The sequence below is a fragment of the Petaurus breviceps genome, unplaced genomic scaffold, assembly GCF_028583685.1.
Source record: "Petaurus breviceps papuanus isolate PSGF00001 unplaced genomic scaffold, PetGlider_PUasm1.0 90977, whole genome shotgun sequence".
Lineage (NCBI taxonomy): Eukaryota > Metazoa > Chordata > Mammalia > Diprotodontia > Petauridae > Petaurus > Petaurus breviceps.
In genome coordinates this window covers 42,399,797-42,420,247 of record NW_027187391.1, presented here as the reverse complement: position 1 = coordinate 42,420,247, position 20,451 = coordinate 42,399,797, and the positions used below count along the sequence as shown (strand labels likewise).

At 35.3% G+C, this 20,451-nt stretch overlaps 1 protein-coding gene across 1 annotated transcript in view; it reads left to right on the top strand.

Moving 5' to 3' along the window:
• CDC40 (cell division cycle 40) overlaps positions 1-20,451 on the top strand; it is a 56,781-nt gene that overhangs the window by 18,686 nt on the left and 17,644 nt on the right. The window contains exons 3-7 of the mRNA XM_069077051.1: positions 9,492-9,621; positions 13,809-13,892; positions 16,910-17,049; positions 17,755-17,851; positions 19,872-20,011. Coding sequence (XP_068933152.1) covers positions 9,492-9,621; positions 13,809-13,892; positions 16,910-17,049; positions 17,755-17,851; positions 19,872-20,011 — 591 coding nt within the window. The remainder of the gene's footprint in view (positions 1-9,491; positions 9,622-13,808; positions 13,893-16,909; positions 17,050-17,754; positions 17,852-19,871; positions 20,012-20,451) is intronic.

Sequence of the window (20,451 nt, the reverse complement as noted above, 5' to 3'; positions counted from 1 at the left end):
CTATGAGACATCCATTTAATAGTGAGGTTAAGTACACCAGAGTTCTGGGGAAAAGTCCCAGGATGAGGGAAGCCATGGGAGAAACACATGCCAAGGAGAAAGGGAAGAACTGATCTAACAAAAGCAGTTGAGGAATAGTCAGACAGGTAAAGAATAGAACCAAAGGAGAGCAGCATGACAGCACCCAGAAAAGAAGAGGTATTTAGGAGGAGGAAAAGATCAGCAGTGTTAATATTTCAGAGAGGTCAAGGAAGATGAGTGAGAAAGACCACTGAGATCCACTGGTAACATTGGAAAGAGCAGTTTCAGTCTGGTGAAACTACATGGATTGTAAAGGTTTAAGAAGTGAGTAGATCATGAGAAAATGGAAGCAGAAAGTATAAAGGATTCTTTCTTTAATTAAGTTGGGCAATGAATGGAGGAGAGGGGTAGGACCATAGTTTGGAGAGAAGCCAAAACCAAGTAAAGGTTTTTGTTTATTTTTTGAGGATGGGGTAGACCTAAATATGTTTCAAGGAAATGGGGTAGCCAGTAGATAAGCTTCTAGAGGATATAGAAGATAAGAGCACAAATAGGAGTTTCCCCTGATGTGGAGAAGGGACGTCACCTTCCTCAGACTCTCGAATGATAGAGAGCAGAACAAGTGAGGATGTAGAGATGCGGAACAAGAGAGAGATGGGATCCTAGGATCAGTTGCTTGGATTTTTCTTAGTAAAGCAAGAGACAATCTTATTTGCTTACAGAAAAGGATCAGGGATGACATTGTAGACTTGAGAAAAGAGTTTTGAAATTGTTACTGAGGTGTGTCAGGGAGGAATAAAATGATTACAGTATAGCAGTAAGGACCTGGCTTAGATTAGATTGTATAAATTTGTAGTGGGCTGGGTCCACTTCCTCTGAAGGCATTCAGCTTCATGGAAGTGAAAAGGGAAAATATGTGTGAAGGTGACTGATGTAGGGAGCAAAGCACTGTGATGGAGGAATGTGTATAGTTGAATTGCTTAACTACAGTCCAGACTGAAAGGAGGAAAATGAAGCCAGAACCAAGGCAAAGGACAAGGAATTTGTTTTGAGAACTGCCTTTCCATATTCTTTGATCATGGATCTATTGGAGAATAGCCATTATTCTTATAAATATCTGAATCTTTATCTTTAGCCAAGAAATGTTATGCAATGATTTTCTCTCCATTTTACTGTTTCTAATTTTAACCGCATTGATTTTGTTTGTGCAAAACATTTTCAATTTTACATAGTCAAATTTATCCATTTCATTTTCTGTGGTCACCTCCCTCCCTTATCTGGTCATGAACTCTTCCTAGTATTTTATTTTTTACTCCTCTAATTTGTTTATGATATGTACTTTTATATCTAGGTTGTGTATATCTGGAGCGATAGGAGATGTGTTAGTCTTAGACTAATTCCTGCCAAATGGTTTTCCCAGCAGCTTTTGTAGAATAAACACTGTTTAAAAAATTAACCTTTTTATAATTAGGAAAATATTCAAGTAGCCAGCAGTGGTCAAGAAAAGATTGTATTACTTAGATATTAATTTATATTTTTAAAGTAAATATCATTAAAATTAAGACCTGGAAGGGATGTTCAAGATCTTATTCAAACTTCATTTTATAGATTCAAGAAAGAGTAGGCCAAGAAAGATTAGATGACTTTCTTAGAATTAAACAGCTTTTAAGTATCAGGGTAAAAAAAAAATCCCACTATATTGATTATACCATTAGTGTTTCCAATATATTTTGCTAGTCTTTTGGTTTAGCTCCCTTAAATTAAAATCGTTGGAAATTAGAAAGTGTTCTTTCCAAAGACCTCAAGGAAAGTATGCTTTTCCATAACATATACTCCTTGGAATCAGAAGGCCTGGGTTTGAATCCCTGTTACGGTCTGGGAATAATAATATACAACAAGGTGGCAAGGAGGGAAGTACTTTGTATCCCTGCTTTCACAGTTGTTAGTGTCCCCCATCCCCAAGACCATTGTTTATTTGTATATATGTCTTTGAATCATTCATTTGTGAACATGTTTTTCCTCAGTAAAATGTAAACTCCTTAAGGCCAGGGATTGTCTCACTTTTGTATGGGTATCCCTCATCTAGCACAGTGCCTAGCCTATAGTTAGTACTTAAACAGCAGTCATTTGAGTGCCTGCTATATTGGGGATACAGAGATGGAAGTTTGTCTCAAGAAGATTTCATTCTTTTGGGAGAGACGTGTACACGTTTAAAATCCTGCAGCATAATGGGCTGGGGAAGGGGGCATATGACAGGAAGGCAGGGAGGCTGGAATGGCCTTCTGTAGAGGTTATTGTTTGAGCTGTGTTGGATGATTGACTGACTGGGCTATAAATGAGTTACTGTTAGTAATGTGGTCGCTTCCTCTGTTGACACAAATTACTAACTCTTCATCAATTAGAACGTGATTTTCATGAGTGTCTTAAGTCTGAAAATTTCATCACCTCATGGTCAACCTCTAGTGATAAACACTTCTGAATTGAGACTAGTTGAAACCCACTACTAGTTGAAACCTGACAGTTCACTCAGATGAGATACAGAAAGATAACATGTGTATCATTTCAGGAGCATCTCCAGGGAACAATGAGTCACTGATCTGAATCATTACCTAAATGTCTCTGATTTTTGTAAAGGAAAATAAAGAGAAGTAGTTGGCTTTAGTACCATTTAGCGTGTCTTTTCTGCTGTAAATTTTTGCCATACTTAATTTTAGTTTAAGTCTAAGATTGTAAGTTGCAGAACAGTTGCCAGTCTTCTTTGAGAGACTTCTCCTACTAGAGATTCCAACACCAATAAAGTCATAGGTCCAAATGAAATCACAGGTCCAGACCCCCCCCCCCCCAAAAAAAAAAAAAAACCCAGAGAAGGTATTTATTAAAGTACATAAATATTCAATTATTCTTAATCTGCATTTTTATTTAAATATTTAGATGGTTCTGTTTACCACTACAGAATCTAACCACAAAATATTAAAAGTAGAAGGGATCTTAGAGATAATTTGTACCAGTTCACTTGTTTTGAAGACAAGGAAAAGGGAATAGAGATAAATGACTTGCCTAAGGCCACACAGATAGTGAGTGGCAAATCAGAAAGGAACATTTCTGAGTCCTAGTCTAGTGGTATTTCTACTACATTATAATACTGCTTCTCCCTTCCATGCCTTTTCCTGTGTGATTCCTGTCTGATTTTAAGTCAGTATTCCATAGCAAACTCATCCAACATGTTGGTGGCCCACCCATTATTCTTTTGTTATCTTAGCTTTCCATTAATTCTAGCAACTTCGTGGCTTGTCTTTTATAATCTGTCTTGTCTGTTGTCACATCCGTGCCAGATAAGTGTAAAATTGGGGCAGCATTCATTTCAAAAAGATTTCTAGCTTTTGCTTTTGCAAACTTCAGGGTTGAGAAAGACAGTTACCTTCTTCACTTGTGAATTAGAACAGAATAAGATGATTTCCAAATATCTGGGCTTCTTGACAGGATGCTCACCTCAGGAGGTTATCTATTAGTGTAGCAATTAGGCTGTCCATCTGTTGTCTGCCATGCTCACTATATGACTGGCCTACCTGCTTTTGATGGCTCTTATATATGAGAAATAGTGTAAGTCATCATTGATAAGATGCTACATTGTACTTCCACCCCCATGCATCTTTCCATTGCCCTTTGGGTTATTTATAATTTTGATTTTTTCCCCTAAAATCATAGTTTTCTATCATTTGTAACCATATATTATTTTTTGTAATTTTATTGATGCCTTTTGTTGTTATATTACAGTAATTTCCTAATGTATCCCTTCTTCCCCCTCTACCCAAACTTTATAACAAAGAATTTTTTTAAAAAGAAGGGGGTGAGGGTGGGGAAAACAATTCAGGAAAACCAGCCATTTGGTATAGGATAGAGCAAATTGGCCTTCTAGTAAAGAAGATTTTGGGTGCAAGTCCCAGCTCTGGCATGTACTGTCTGTGTCTCTGGAAAAGTCAGAGGCAACTAGGCAGAGTAGTAAATAAAGTGTTTGACTTGGAGTCAGGAGAACCTGGGTGCAAGTCTTTCCTCAGACACTTATTAGCTATATGATCCTAGGCAAGTCACTTAACCTCTGTCTGCTTCAGTTTCCTTACATGTAAAATGAGGTTAATAGATTGTTGGAGAATCAAATCAGATTATATATAAGGTGTTCCAAAAGACTTAATGCGGTAATAAACTTTTAACTGCACTACGACTTTTGAGATACCCTGTATCTTTGTAAACCTTAAAGCCTTTATTTAAATTTTTTCCAATTCGAATTTATTATTTCTAAATTTTGAGTTGCAGATTTTCTTCCTCCCACCCCTCCTCCTCCACAGAGGAGCCAAGCAAAATTATATCTATTATACATGTGAAATCATGCAAAACATTACCATCTTAGCCATATCTCAAAAAAGGCACAAAAAAAGAGAAAATTACACTTCACTTTGTATTCAGTTCATTGATTCCCTCTCTAGAGGTGGATAGCATTTTTTTTTAAATCATGGGTCCATGCCTTCTATGTTACTCTTAAACATATCCTCCAATAAATCCTCCACAATGGATCCATTTGACGTGCTAGGGGCCTTCCACTAGCTTTCTTGGCAATATTTCCACATCAGTGGAGTGCATGGATTTGTCTGTTGTTTATCCCTCGTTCTTGATTTATGACAGCCCATTTTCTTTTGTGGTCATATGTCTTTTTTGTATCTTTTAAACAACTGCTTCTTGTATACTGTTATTTGTTGGTGGTATGTTTCAGCCAATCCATGCCCACTGTACCCATCTCTGTCGCCCTCTGAATGACCTGTGACTTTAAGCCTTGGTTGATATTCCATTCATAACTGTATATTATCACTGGAAAAATATTGGTGTTGTCAATTCATTTATTCAAAGCGTTTATTAAGTATCTCATTCGTACCGGTACTGTGTGCTAAATGCTGGGAATACCAACAAAACAGATTTTATTCTAAAGGAGCTTAAATTCTACGAAGAAAACAATATGTGCACAGAGAAGTAAACGTAGAGTATTACCGGTTGATGGGGGAACACTAATGACAGTGTATATCAGGAAAGGTTTTGTGTGGGAAGTAGCCCTTCAGCTGAACCTTGAAGGGCACTGGGATATGAAGAGGCACCGGTAAAGAAGGAAAACATTCCAGGCATGGGAATAGCCTGTAGAATAGCCCAGAAGTAGGAATGGAATATTAGTGTGTGAGGAATAACAAGTAGGCCAGTTTAATTGGAACATAGAGTGCATTTGTGAGGGGGAGCGAATGATGGGAAATCAGTCTGGAAATCAGTCTGGTTGGAGCCACACTGTGAAAAGCCTTAAATGTCAAACAGAGGAGTTTGTACATAATATTAGAGGCAAAAAAAAGTAGACTTTTGTTTCAGGAAGAAGCTTGGAGTCATCAGAAGCACAGTGTAGTTTCATAATTGCAGTATTGCTTTTCTCTATGATGTTGGCATAGATGCCTTTTATCGACCATCTCCAGTATCTAGCTAAGGTATACACACTTATCGATGATGCAAAATTATCTTTTTTTTTAATTTTATTTTTCTCAACTGTGTATAAAAAAAATTCTAACATTCATTTTTTAAAATGTTGACTTCCAAATTCTTTCATTTCCTCCCTTCCCCCACCTTGGTGTAATGTAATGCCAAGGAAAGGCAACTTCCCAGGTTCAAAATACCAGCATAGGTGCTCTCTATTTTATTCAGTAACAAACCCAGAACAGAGAAGATCAAAACATGACATCATTCAAAATACAGCATTTACTAAGTGTGATTAAATAATCTCCAAGGCCTACCCCACCCCAGGACTTTCCAATCATTCAATCAATTACAAAGTCTCTGTTCCAAATACTTCTCCACCCCTAGGCTATACCTTAATTAAGTCCACCACAAAGCCCCTCTTCTCAAATGGAGATTAGTTTCCAAACATAAGTAAAATACATTCATTTGCTCAACCATAGAACACAAAAAGGTCAAAAGTTCCCCACCCCTGGATCACAATTGAATCTACCCCAGAGTTACATCAAGTTTAAACACAGCACTTAATACCCAAATGGAGGTCTTTTCTTCATCTTGACACGAGGCAAGTTCTCAGCAATCTTAGTTCCTGGAGAGACAAGGCTTAGCAAGGCCATAAGATACATTGCCAGTCCCTTCATGAATTTATCCTCTGTCTGTAGAACAGTCCTAGAACCCCTGAACACATTAGCAAAGCCCTCTCCCAGGATTTCTGTAAACATACAACAAGAAAATCCTTCTTCAGGGCTTCTGAACCAACAGAAAGGCTCCCAGACCCCTGCAACAACAGCACTGTCCTTCACCAGTGGACAGTATTCATTCTGTCTGCCGGACAGTCTCCAGACCCCTGCAACAACAGTACTGTCCATCACCAGTGGACAGTATTCACTCTCAGTACTGTCCCTCACCAGTGGACAGTATTCACTCTCTGTCTGCAGGACAGTCTCAGGCCTTCTTAACCAAATGCCAGGTTCCAGGACTTCTTCAACAGGACAGTCTTTCACCAGTGGACAAATCTGGCAAAATAACATCAAAACAGACAGACAAAGTACCAGCAAAACAGCCATGTCTCCTCAGTCCTTGGCAGCTCAGGGGGCAGGTCTCAAAAGTCCAGGGCAATTCAAAGCGGCCACCAGCAATCCTCTTAGTCTCTCTCTCTCTCCACGAGGTGCAGCTACCAAAAAAAAAATCTCCCGCCTCTCTCTTGTGTCTCCAAATCTACATCACCAGCTCCTCCCAATTCAGGACTTTCTTTTCACATCAACAAGCCCATCCCACAGGTGGGATTAACAAACTCTGGGTTTTAACACAATCAATTTGAAAACCAAGCCAATACAGGGGAATCTTTAATTGCCATTACTATCACACTTGGGAAGGAAAATTATCTTTGTTATTGCTCTTTCAAAAAATCTAGTATTATTTTAACATGTTTGAGAGACATTTTGTTGTTATAGGAGGGCTTTTACCTCAGTATTTTGCTCCACAGAAGCATCCATTTTTCATTATCCACAAACAATAAATAGTGGAATCTTGTATTTTTAGTGTCTTTTTAATCAGTTAAGATGTGGTAAATCTATAGAATATTATTTGCAAAAGCTTGACATACTGTATCTTCTCATACTTTCACCAAAGATGTCCTCAGTATGTATGTGGACTATTCTTGTAAAGATTTTATAAAAATGGAGTAGGTGAGATGGCTAGGTGGCACAGTGAATAGAGCACTGGCCCCGAAGTCAGGAGGACCTGAGTTCAAATGTGACCTCAGACACTTAACACTTACTAGCCATGTGACCTTGGGCAAGTCACTTAACCCCAATTGCCCTGCCCTCCTCCCTCCAAAAAGAAAAAAAATAAAATGGAGTACACATGTGAGTTAGTAATTAATATTTACTCAATCACCTTTCTTTTTTTCTTTTTGGAGGGGCAATTGGGGTTGTGACTTGCCCAAGGTCACAAGGCTAGTTTTTGGGTTAAGTGTCTGAGGTCGAATTTGAACTCAGGTCCTCCTGACTCTGGGGCCAGTGCTCTATTCACTGCGCCACCTAGCCGCCCTTAATCACCTTTTATGGATAGGAATAATGGCCTTGGTTTTTTCCAGCTGTTTGGTATCCTTTTTTCTTTCAGACATCTCAAAAATTGTTACCTTCAGCAAAAGACCTCAAAGCTTTGTCTATTCCTAGTCAAGCCTAGCTGCTCTTCCCATTTTTGTTGTCTTTACTGTTCTTTTTTCTTCCTAACGTAGGACATCAGGAGCTGTGATGTTAAAGTACAATTGTGATTGATGGAGAAAATAGTTTGTTTTAAGAAAACTTGATAAATTTTTTTCATTTCATCTTTTTGCTGTCCTGCTGCCATTTCATCCATGAGTAATTTTGGAAAGATATGACCTAATTGGGTCTCTTGCTTAGCTTTCTGTAGACTTATTTTTCCCTCTACCACTTCTCAGTATTTATAAAGCGGTAATGCTCATAACTTATCACCATCTTCATCTGTAAGATTTTACAAATGAATTTATATCTTTAACTGGTATTGCCCTTAGCTGCCACCTCTTTCTACTTGGCAAAGTGAGATCACATGTTTGCTGACTAGGACATTTTGTTTTCAATCTTCCTTAGAAAATTGGGATATTCTCCATGTCTCTTCCTTGATTTACCATTTCACTTTTTTCAGTAATTTGTTTAGATAGTATTTATTGTAGTTGCTTCAACAATAGATTAAGAAATTATACTACCTCCATCGATAACAAGCTATTTCCTGTCAAGATATATTCCATTTCGTCTTTTTGTAGTATTATTTGATAGTTGCCATATCTAACACCTCCCAGCTGTTTTTATGAAAAGAAATATTCATGATATTTAGGCATGAGGCTTATATATTGTCTACAGCCTTGGCCCCCTTCACCTTTTATTTCTTTGCATATGTTCCAACATATATTTTGACATCTTTTGCATTGAAATCGCAAAGTAATAAAATGTAAATGTTGTTTTAATTTGGAAGGTCTTAGAATTTTCCTATCTCATTATCTTTTGTAAGAGATATTGATATATAAGCCTAAACTATCTTTATATGGCTCTTTTTGCTTATGCTCAGCATGTATATACTACATTGTGAGATGACTAAATGTCCCTTCAAATGATGTTTTTCGACATGATAAAACCAATTCTGCTAACTCCTTTCAAGACAAATCTTGCAGTTAGCAACAAATTCCTTTTGTCTCCTGGTTTCATTTATCATGAAAATGTCAATATGTATCTGATTCAGCTCCCCCAGTTGTAAATCCTTTGGTCACTAGACAGTCATTTCACATTTAATACAACAAAAGTTCATGTTGTAATGTTTATTGACAGTCTAAAAACCTGACTGTGCTTAGCCACTTAAGATTGTTTCCATTCTTTATTAAGCAGACTTTCTTGCTCTGGCATTGCAAGACTCTGCTTTTATTCACATTTATAAAATCCTTCCCAACTATTTTTCAAACATTTAGCTTTTTTGACTAAATTTGTTCAACCGGTTGTGTTATAGTTAGTTTTGCTCAAAGTGAGATAGATCTTCATGCTAAAGTCAAATACTTAAAAGGTTATACTTTGATTAGGCATATTAGTAAATGAAAGTGTGATTGCATTACTTTCCGTGAGCCAAGCTTACCAGGCATTTTTTTTAAAACAATTTAAGGCAGAAGGTAATATGACATATGATTCTTTTCTGTGAAATGCAAACAGAATCTTAATTCTTGAATATGGACATTGTTCTTTCTTGCTGTTCGAATTGAATAACTTCTTCTCCAAGGAATTCTAAAATATCTAGAGAAAAGATGGACTTGGGAGAATTGGAATTTAGTATTTTGGTCATCAGAATATAACAAAAAAGATTTCCTGCTATCATGCATGTAGCTGATTCTTTAAATTATGTTTTAATTCCATGTAATACTGCAGTTTGGACCAGAAAATCCCTTTAGGACTCAACAGATGGCTGCCCCTAGGAATATGCTTTCTGGATATGCTGAACCAACTCATATCAATGATTTCATGTTTGAACAACAGAGGCGAACTTTTGCAACCTATGGTAAGACTTATAGTTTAACCTAATTAGAAGAGTGGATTTTTCTTAATGATAGAAGAACAGTATCTGCTGCATTTTTAGCCTTCAGATATTGAATATCTTATCTGTTTCATGTGCATATCTATTTTGTTACTTTTGTAAGCTGAGAGATAAGAAAGATTACTATTTGGAAATAATTGTTGCTAAACTCTCTGGAGTTTACTAATAATTAATTCCCGTTGTGGGTTAATAAGAGGTTGTGGGTTGCTGAGGGACAGGGTGGAATAGTGGATAGAGAGCTGGCATGGGAGCCAGGAGACTTGGGTGTAAATCCTGCCTTTGACATGAACTGGTTCTATGATCCTGGGAAAGCTCTTTAACCTCTCAGAGGTAGGAGTTTCTTCATCCAGGAGTGGTAAATCACAGGATTGGGATTCAAAACCAGGTTTCTTGACTCCAAATTAAAATTTCTTTTCCGTACTTAGGTGATATATTGTCATTCATAAATTGAATGATTTATTCTATTCCTCCTTCTGAAAAATTACTTGGAAAATGCAATTTTGGAATCTTTGCACATATAATTTTTAGGTTTCGGTAGTTAATCACTTTAATCCTTATGCACCTGTACAATGTATAGTACATTTTACTAAGATCTGGAAAAAAAGGCAAATATTAAGCTCATCATAGATTTCACATTGTGCATGCACTAATAGTTATAATACAAAATAATATGTGCATATGAGAAGTACAGGCATGATTCCACAATAGGCTCATTACTCACCAGGGAGGAATCAGAGTAGGCTTTGTGGATAAAAAGACAGTTGAGCTAGGCCTTAAAGAATGATTTTTGTCCTCTTACAAAGACAAAAGCCATGGTCAGTTCTTATTTCATATGCCTAAATAAGTAAGTTCTGAAAAAAGTATTCAGCCCTATCCACCATTAATTCCCTTTGTTATAAAGTACAAAGAAAAATAAGTTAATGAAATAAGCTGAAGTCAGCCCATGTCTGAATTCTCATCTGAAATATGACTTAGTCTGTTATTCTTACACTCAGTTTAAAATAGGGTTTTTTTTCTTGCTGCACAATGTTCTTGGAAGCTGTGTCATAATGGAGGGCCATGTTTTCAAAATAAGTATAGCAGAAGGCACACTCGGCGTCAACAAAAACCTGAATTTGAGCCCCAGCTACTCTAGTAACTAAATGTTTGTCCTTAGGTAAATCACTTAACCATTCTGACCCTCAGTATTCTCATCTGTCAAATGGCAGTAATAATTTCCTTCCTTTTTTCTCTCGAAATATTCTCTTAGCAAGCAGAAAGAATCATTCCTTTAACTTGTGAAATGAGATTAGAAATGGCCTCATTCTTTTAAAAATAGCCTTTGATGTATCTCTCATCACTAGATGGCGCAGTCAAATGAGTGGTATAAAATATAAGTTCTGTTTGGCAAATTACAAATTCATAAGGATTGTCTTCGTTGTGGCAAGAGTTGAAACGTTTAACAGGGTGAGGTGGGTTTGCTAAACAATTTAATGAATGTTTTAACTTTGTCTTTTTTATTCCTCCAAGTACTAGTAATTATACCATGATTAGACAGGAAATTTTAGGCAAAATTTATAATTTGTAAGAATATCTTTTTCTTAAATTTGCCTAACATTGGACCTCATTCAGACAAATTTACTAAAAGGAAGTTAATAGAAATATTTTGGTTTTTTAAGTAAATAAGATAAGCTTCAAAAAGAGAAAATAGACTATGCATATTGATAACTAACTAAATAAAATATATTAATTTGCTAAAGCATGGTACAGTGGGATAAAGGTCAGAATTGTCTAAGGTAGGTCTTAGCCAGACTTAGTCTCTGACTCCTAATAAGTACTTGAGATAAGAATTTCTCTTGGTTTTATTTTGTCTTGATGGTGAAAGAATTCTATCATTCTCTACCTAACTTAGGGAAAATTGAATTTTTGAAAAAGGAAAATAAAAATGATGGCAAGAGAAGAACATATGCTGATTTTTTTCTTTAAAGAATGATACACTTTTCCAGATTGATATTGTGGTTTTGTTACTGTATAAGATCTATATATATATGCCAGATTAGGCTGGATACTTTTCTACTGAAGAGTAGTTAGTTAGCTTTCATAAAATTGATAAAGGAAATCAAGAAATATTTTATGTTACTTTGAAAATTAAAAATAACTTTTCCTGTAGGTCCACTTACATGCATTTTTTATCCATTTACTTATATACATATATAAAGTGTAGGGTTGGTTAGAACTTGAGGAGTCGTTGAAGAAAGAAGACAAGGGAATTAGGGAATAAAGGGAACTTTTTATAACACTGCAAAAATGGCACTAGATTTGGAGTCAGAAGACCTGGGTTCAAAACTAACTTGTATTTATTTTGAATATATACTTCTATACCTATCGTTAAATTATAAGCTCTTTAAGGGCAGGGACTTTTGGTTTTTCTTTTTATTGACAGTACTTAGTACAGTGCCTTGCAGAAGGCAAGTATTCAGTAAATTCTTGTTGGTTTGTTGATTTGATTGCTTCTGGATCTTCTTCTTACACTTAACCAGTCCCGTCCAGTTTCCTCATCTATAAGATTAGAGGATGATCTCTAAAGTTTCTTCTAACTCCTATGATTTTATGAACTCTACTTTTTTTCTTCCATGCAGAAAGGTTAGAAAGGGGGTACAAAAAAAGGAGGGGTTTTACTGATAGTGGTGAACAGAGAAGAGGGAGTATATATTCCCTCCTTCTAGACAGGAACTGTAGCAGAATTGGGGGAATACATGGAGGCAGGAAGAACCAGGAGACCCTCTCATTTATCACCAGAACTTTAGTGCACAGGTATGTATGTAGAGAAGGATCAATTTTAAAGGCTAGTTTGCTTCCCATACAAGTCTTTATAGTTGTGTTTCTTTTTCAGTTGGGGTATCAACTTAGTTTTTTTTTTAATTCTTTAAAGTCTCATTCAAAAAGTTCATGTACAGTGAAATTTTCTGTACATTAAAGGAATGAAAGACTAAATTGACTCATGGGATTTGAACCTGTGATTTCAAGGATTATACTCCAAAGCTGCTTTCCTACCATCAAGCTATCTCTTCTGGCTAAGAAAATATTTTAATGCTGAAAAGTAAATGCAAATGAACTAATAGCAAGGTGGTTGGTTCTATTCTAGTATGTCAAGAGGGTGAGATGAGCACCTGTGCCACTTAGCTTATTAAGAACTTATTATCAAGTATATTTGACTTAAATCTTGATTCTCTAAGAAAGCAGTCTTTACTGAATAAACTTTAGCTAAGAAATAAAAACCATCAACTTGCATATGTCCACAAAGATGCATACTTTTACTATTCCTAACTCCTATTCCCTCCCTGTCTAAAAGTATCTATATTAAAATATTCCATGTAAGTTCTCTGTGGAAACATTGAGGCCTTGGTGGTTTATGATACTGGAGATTAAATTGCCTTTGAAGTTTAGGTGGCATATGCTTAAAACAGAATATTATGAAATGTTATTTGTTTTTGATTAGTATTTGGCCTTTTTTCCCTTGTTCCCAAAACCCTCTAGAGACCTATAGGTAATGTATTTTTAAATTATTCACCTACCACTGACATATCTCAGATCTGGGGTGGTTACAAATATACTGTTATTTTAGTGCAGGAAATGAAGAATATTCTTACCCAAAATAGAAATGGGTTTTTCCCAATAGGTATAACAAGGTATTAATTGGTATTAATTTTTAAAATTTCTTTTCCTCACCCTATTTCATGTAATTTAAAAAAGGTTTGCTCCTTTCCTAACTAAAACTTGTAATGTTGGGTATCAGTGAATAATTAAAAGTTATTACTATTCTATTATTAAGCTTTTTAGTATATTTGTATATACATATATAACTATGTTACTTGAAAATAGACAAAGGTTTAAACAACCAGCAAATATCTTATTAATTTTAGTGTGATTAATTTCCTGAAAGAATAGTCTCTATCCTTTTCTGCTATAGTCTTTTTGTACTCCACGCTAAAAATTCTATTTATTCATTTAACTAAAAATATATGACAGGGAAAGATCATTGCTATTAAGAGTATTTTTGATGCATTTTAGTTGAGGAAATGGGATGTGAAGTTATTTATGCAATTATAAAGTTGTGACTGGCAAAAAATTCAAATGACAATTTGCCCCCCCCCCCTTTTTTTTAAATTTAGGCTATGCATTAGACCCCTCATTAGATAATCATCAAGTTTCTACTAAATATATTGGGTCTGTAGAAGAAGCTGAGAAAAATCAAGGTAAGTTATTTTTAATATTTGATACTTGCATGCTTCATTATATTAAGGATCTATAATTTTGTCAGTATGGATACTGCCTTTCTCTAGCTTAATGGATGCTCTTTAAAAGTTGCTGTAGTAGAAAAATTTTTCAACTTTATGATGAGCCTCTCCAAATTTAACTCAGCTAGAATTTGGACAATAAATACTGAGTCCATCCTTAACCCCATGATGTTTGATATGAGTTATACTGACTTGATTCTATTGTAAATTGGTCACTCCCGTTACATAGTAATAATAGAGTAATAACTGGGTACAGTCTATACTTGATGTTTTTTCTGATTTTGGAAGGTGTAGTTACATTTAAGCAGTTTACTTTTTGTGCCATACAGAGGACCAGATCCCGTCTTGTAGTAATGCATGTAGTTTTTCCAGGTTCCTGGCAGAGGGAGAAGTGGGGGGAATAATAGCCTATTGTGTAGCTTGAATACTTGGAAAGCTGTACAATGCTAATAAGATATGTATGTCTGTATAGTGAATAATTAATATAATTGTGCATATAGTTTTTTTAAGCATTGTTCCAAGTTTTCATTAAAACATAGCAGTATAGCCAGTATTATTCCTTGAAATATGTTGCACTATAATGTATCTGTCACCAGCAGCCTTTTAAATTCCTCTGCTCAATTTTATTACTTTTCTAACCTTTTGCTGCTCTCTTCAGATTCTCAGTCAGATAGAATTTTTTTTACTCCCTCTTTTATTATCTGTAGCATGTTTACCTCCTTGAAGATATCTTTTTTTTTTTCCTTTTTGGAGTGGGGAAGGTAGGGCAATTGGGGTTGTGACTTGCCCAAGGTCACACGGCTAGTTTTTGTGTTAAGTGTCTGAGGCCAGATTTGAACTCAGGTCCTCCTGATTCCAGGGCCGGTGCTCTATTCACTGTGCCACCTAGCCACCCCGAAGACATCTTTTCTATTTTGATCTTTTCCTGTTTCTCCTTTTCCACATGGACAAAGACAGTTTCAGGTCTGGTATAGTTCCAGTCCAGCCATGGCAAATGTAGTAAACATCCCTGGTACCTGACGTAGGGGAGTTACTGTTAGAAGATGGGAAGGCCGTGTTTATGAGAGGAATATTTTTCTGTCCCCCACCTGCTGGGGACAGCAATGACTTCAGCCACCCTGACTTCTTGGTAATTCTATTTGAAGTGATGGACATCCAGAAGAGTGAAATACAATTTAATGTTTATTGGATTGAATTGACTCAAGCTTTTACTTTCTGGGCTTTTTCTGTCATCATTTACTGTAAATCATTAAAGGCTAATTACATAATAAACCATTGTTCAGAAAGTTAACTAACTAGACATATGTGAACATTTAGAAAATTATAATAAAAGGTATTTATATTTTCTTGATGATGGAAAAAAGCCCATGGCAATATAATCTGTGACAGAAAATAAATCCTGTATCTGGGTTTAAGTAAGCAAATTGCATAAGTACAGGATAGTAGAAACCTGAATTGACAATAGTTCTTGTGATAAAAGATAAGCTTATTACAAACCACTAGTGAGGTATACCTAGGGGGGAATAAAGTTCATATGATCAGATCCAGATTATAGCAGATATTAGTCTTCTACTGTGGTCTTTGCTAGTCAGGCCACATATGGAATATTTTGTTTATGTGCCATGTTTTAAGGAAATAAAGTCTTTCCAGAGGGATATGATCTAAGATGGCGAGAAGTTTGGAAATATCAAGGAAGAGATGAAGAAAGTGTTTGGCCTGGGGAAAAAGAAGGCTGGGGGAACACCAGAAATGCTGTCCTAGTAGAGGAAGATTCATTCTTGCTACAGAGGACAGAACTAGGAGCAATTAATGGAGGTTACAGGGAAGCTAATTTTAGCTTAATATAAGAAAAACAAGTTTCTAATAGCTAGATCTATTCAATAGTAAGCATTTATTAAGCAACTCTGCGTGTCAGACATCATATTAAATAGTTGGGGTTCAAAGAAAGGTAAAAGTCTCTGCTCTGTAGAAGCTCATAGTCTAATGGACAACAGTAGAATAAATTGTCATGTAAGAAAATGAATTCCCCTACCACTGCCTTCCTTGAAAGTATTCAGGCAGAGGATAGGCAACAATCTGTAAGTGTTGCTGCTAGCATTGGCAGCTTAATGTGACAGTGGATAGGGTGTTAGGCCTGGAGTCAGGAAGACCTGGATTCAGATCTAGCCTCAGACACTGGGCAAGTCACTTAACCTCTCTTTGCCTCAGTTTTCCTAACTTTAAAATGGGAATATAACAAGGTTGTTATGAGGATCAAATGAGATAATATTTATAAAGTACTAAGCACTGTGCCTGGCACAAAGAAGGCATTATATAGATGTTTATTCCCTTCCGCTTGCTACTGAAGAAATTTCTGCATTGGTTGACAGTTTGAACGAAATGCCTCTGAAACGTCCATCTGACTCTGAAATTCTCTAATTAGATATCAACTTAATATTAAGATCACTTGAAAGCATCACAAACTGATATTAATACAACCATATCTACTTTGTAATCTTTGTATTGAATTATAAATAAGCTTAAACATTATTTTGGAATTTGTCTTTAAACTAAATAGGTTCTTTAAATGACAATCTACCACTGAGGAAAAAAAGCATAAGTTGACAACTTAATAACAAGTTTTATTCATTATTTAATTTGTAATATTAAACTGTTAGTTTCTTTGAAAATGGAGGAGCCGTGGTCAAAGTAAAGTTCATTCAGAGAGGATTCTGTATTACTGAAGTTATTCAATTTCCTGATTCATTAAACTTTGAAGAATACTTAAATATTATAATAGCATATATAAAGCACCTTAATGACCAGAGGGCTTCCTTACCAAAAAAAAAGAAAATGGATTACAAATTGTAGTGTGAGATTCTTTGCTTGAGCTTTTGTTTCTTTGTCTTGTGAAAATTCTGTGTCTTTTCATTATCACTCCCTGTTTATGTAATATTCATCTTTTCTTTACTAAATACATTTGTGATGTCTTACAGGTTTAACAGTGTTTGAAACTGGACAGAGGAAAACAGAAAAGAGAAAAAAGTTTAAAGAAAATGATGCATCAAATATTGATGGTTTCTTAGGACCTTGGGCAAAATACGTAGATGAAAAAGAAGTAGCTAAACCTTCAGAAGTAAGCATTAATATTTCTTATTGGCATTATACTTATATACTCTATAAGGGATATAAGAATGTTTCTACTAAGCGTTGATCGAGTTCTGTTTATATTATATTTTTAGGATTATTTTAAGATCATGTCTGCCATATTAAATTCCAAACTAGTCTTATTATTCTGATGATGATTAGTATTACTAAATATTTATGAGTATGTGTCAACCAGGGAAAAGCATTTGAGCTCTTACTGTGTTTCTAGTACTGTGCTATACACTGAGTTCCAAAAGAAACAATATGATCCCTAGCCATATAGAGCTTATTTATAATCAAGTTGAAAGAGTACCTAAAATAAAAACCTCATTCATTTTCTTGGGTACTACCATTTAAATGTAAACTCCTTGAGGGCAATTACTTATTTTGCTTTTGTCTTTGCTTCCCAGAGCCTGACACATAGTAAAGGCTTAATTCATGCTTCTTGATTAATGAGATATATTATGATTTTCTGTTTTAAAGTTCACCACTCTTTAAAATATGCTTATTTTTCAGATTTAGGGGAAATTTGATTATTTTAAACTTAGGCATTATCTTTGCTACCATTTTTGTGCCATAAAAAGACCCTTTGTTATAATCAGCTGGCTTGTTTTAAACAACTTATAGCTGATTTTAATAATGTAAGGTGAGATCTAGAACTTGAATTTTAAAGTAATGTACTTGATTTTTATAGGAAGAACAGAAAGAATTAGATGAAATTACAGCCAAGAGGCAAAAGAAAGGCAAACATGAGGATGACAAACCTGGGGAAGAAAAGACCATTTTACATGGTAACGTACTTTTTATACTGACTTCTCTTTTAAAACATACATTGAAAACTTTGGGTACCTACTTTTTAAGTGGATCTAAGTACACAGTACAGACGACACAGATTGTCGTCAGCATTAACTGAAAATCACCCAAATATACATTTAGATTCTTATGCTAAGTGAATTCCATAACACTAAAGTCAGTGAATGCTTAATTATTCTTGTCCCAATTGGTGAATAATTAAGTTAATTAAATCTAAGTAAGTTGATTAAATTTAATTTGATTAAAATTTGGAACCATTAATTTCATTCTCTAACTTTTAAAAAGAATTCTGGTAAAGGTAACTAGTTTCTCTTTCACTTTTTCTTTCTACCTCTGTATTTCTGATGGAGGTGCCAGTGGTTAGTAATATGGTAAAGAAAGAAAGAATAAATAACCCTCATTTATTACATTATAAGCCATACTTTTGATGTAATATGCTAATTTGATTCTCATTTGACACAGTAGCACTTGAAGTTTCAATAATTCAGATGTTTTTAAACCTTAATGTTATTTTAAGTTTGCCTCATCTCATAACGTTTATACTTGATGTGGCTTTGAAATTGCATTCATTGCCTCAGTACCTACTATAGCACTGTGGATACTCTTGTATTCCTGCTAGAAAATTTACCCTCAATTTAAGAAAAAGTAGTTTAGAAGAGGATTAAGACAAAGGATACAAATGGGGAAAGGAAAAACCATTTCTCATACTTGGAAAATCACTTTTCTGTCTATATTCCATTTTATTGCTGATTTAAGATGGCTTGCAACAAATGGCATATATTCCAGCTTAAACATATTATTTCCTTTCCTCTTGGTATTATAGATAAGTTTATGTTTATAATCAAATTCTTTCCTAATCCAGTACCTCATCATGTCATGGAAATGGCCTTGGGTTTTGAGTGTCTCGGCCAATTGAATGGGTTTATGAGAATACTTCATATTTATACAGTGCTTTGAAATTTACAAAGCCCATCACATATATTAAGTGGTGCAGTAGATAGAGTGCTGGGCCTCGAATCAGGAAGACTTAAGTTCTGATCCAGCCTCAGACACTTAATAGCTGTGTGACTCTGGGCAAGTCACTTAACCTATGTTTGCCTCAGTTTCCTCAATTGTAAAATGGAGATAATAGCACCTACCTTCAAGGGTTGTTGTGAGGATCAAAGGAGATAAATTTTTAAAGTGCTTAGCACAGAGTAGGCACTATATAAATGCTTATTCCCTTCTCCCCCTTGCCATTATCTAATTTGATCCTCATAACAACTCTGTGGGTAAGCTTGACAGATATGGTTTTTATTTTTAATATTCCCATTTAGAAATGAAGAAACTAAGTCTCAGATAGTATAAATGACTTGCTTATAGAGAACTAGCTAGTTACTGTTAGAAATGAGATTTGAATCCCAGACACCCCTGGCTCCAAATCACTGTATTGTCTTTCTAAGTTTTAGCAGGGCCTCTAAGTTGCAGAGATTATTGAGTATAGGTTTAAGGACAGGTTTTTTCTAAGGACCAACCTAGCTAAGTTTGGAGAGGCTTATCACCATAAAGTTGACCACCAGGTTACAAATTCTTTTGGTCATGGTAACTCATTTAAACTGCCTACTACAAAGTTGCTGTCTGTGTCCTTGGAGGGAAGAAATAAATTATAGAGCTTTAGAAGTATAAGTATAATCAAATTACTTTTCCTTCTACAACTATGTTATAAACTATTTTATAAATCATTAAATTGTATGTATGACTGAATTATATTTCTTATTAAAAAGTGTATATCTGACATTCCTTAGCAATTAGAAATTTGACAGTACATCTAATGTTAATAATAACTAATTCCAAGCAATTAAACTTGAACAAGTCTTTCTGATTATTAAGTTATTAAAAAGTAAATATGAGCTCTTAAAAATGGCATAATCTTGTTCTTAAATGACTGCAGAGCTTTTTAATTTATAGCTATTTTGTGAATAGTTTATTTATTCTCTTTTCCTTTGTCTTCTCTTTTAGTCAAAGAAATGTATGACTATCAAGGCAGGTCTTATCTTCATGTTCCTCAAGATGTCGGTGTTAATCTCCGTTCTACAGTACCACCTGAGAAATGTTATCTTCCCAAAAAACAGATCCATGTTTGGTCTGGACATACAAAGGTAGAAACTGTGATATTTACATTTTGTTGTGATGTCATTCTAGACAGGCCAGTTTTGAAAATTCAATTATTAATTTTGGAATTAATGGTTTATACTGAGCTTTCCAACCATTTAAACATAAACAACCAGTTGATCTTTAATACTGACCTGCTTATGCATAGCAGTGACAACTACTACTATTCCCCCACCCTCCCTGTAGCTTACCAGAATCTTTTGTTGAAGATACAGATGTGCCTGGAAGCCACTAATGTAGTTACCTCCCTGCAGACAGTGAAGTCATTGAGTGACAGGGCAGGGATGCTATCACTGAGTCCTTCCTTCAGTTTCAGTAACCAAAAATCTGCCCTCCCTTCTTTCTGTCCCCTTTTGGTATCTTTTCACATTAGAGAATCAAAAAGTAGCAGGTGAGAAGGTAGCAATATTCAGACTAACTGAGGAAA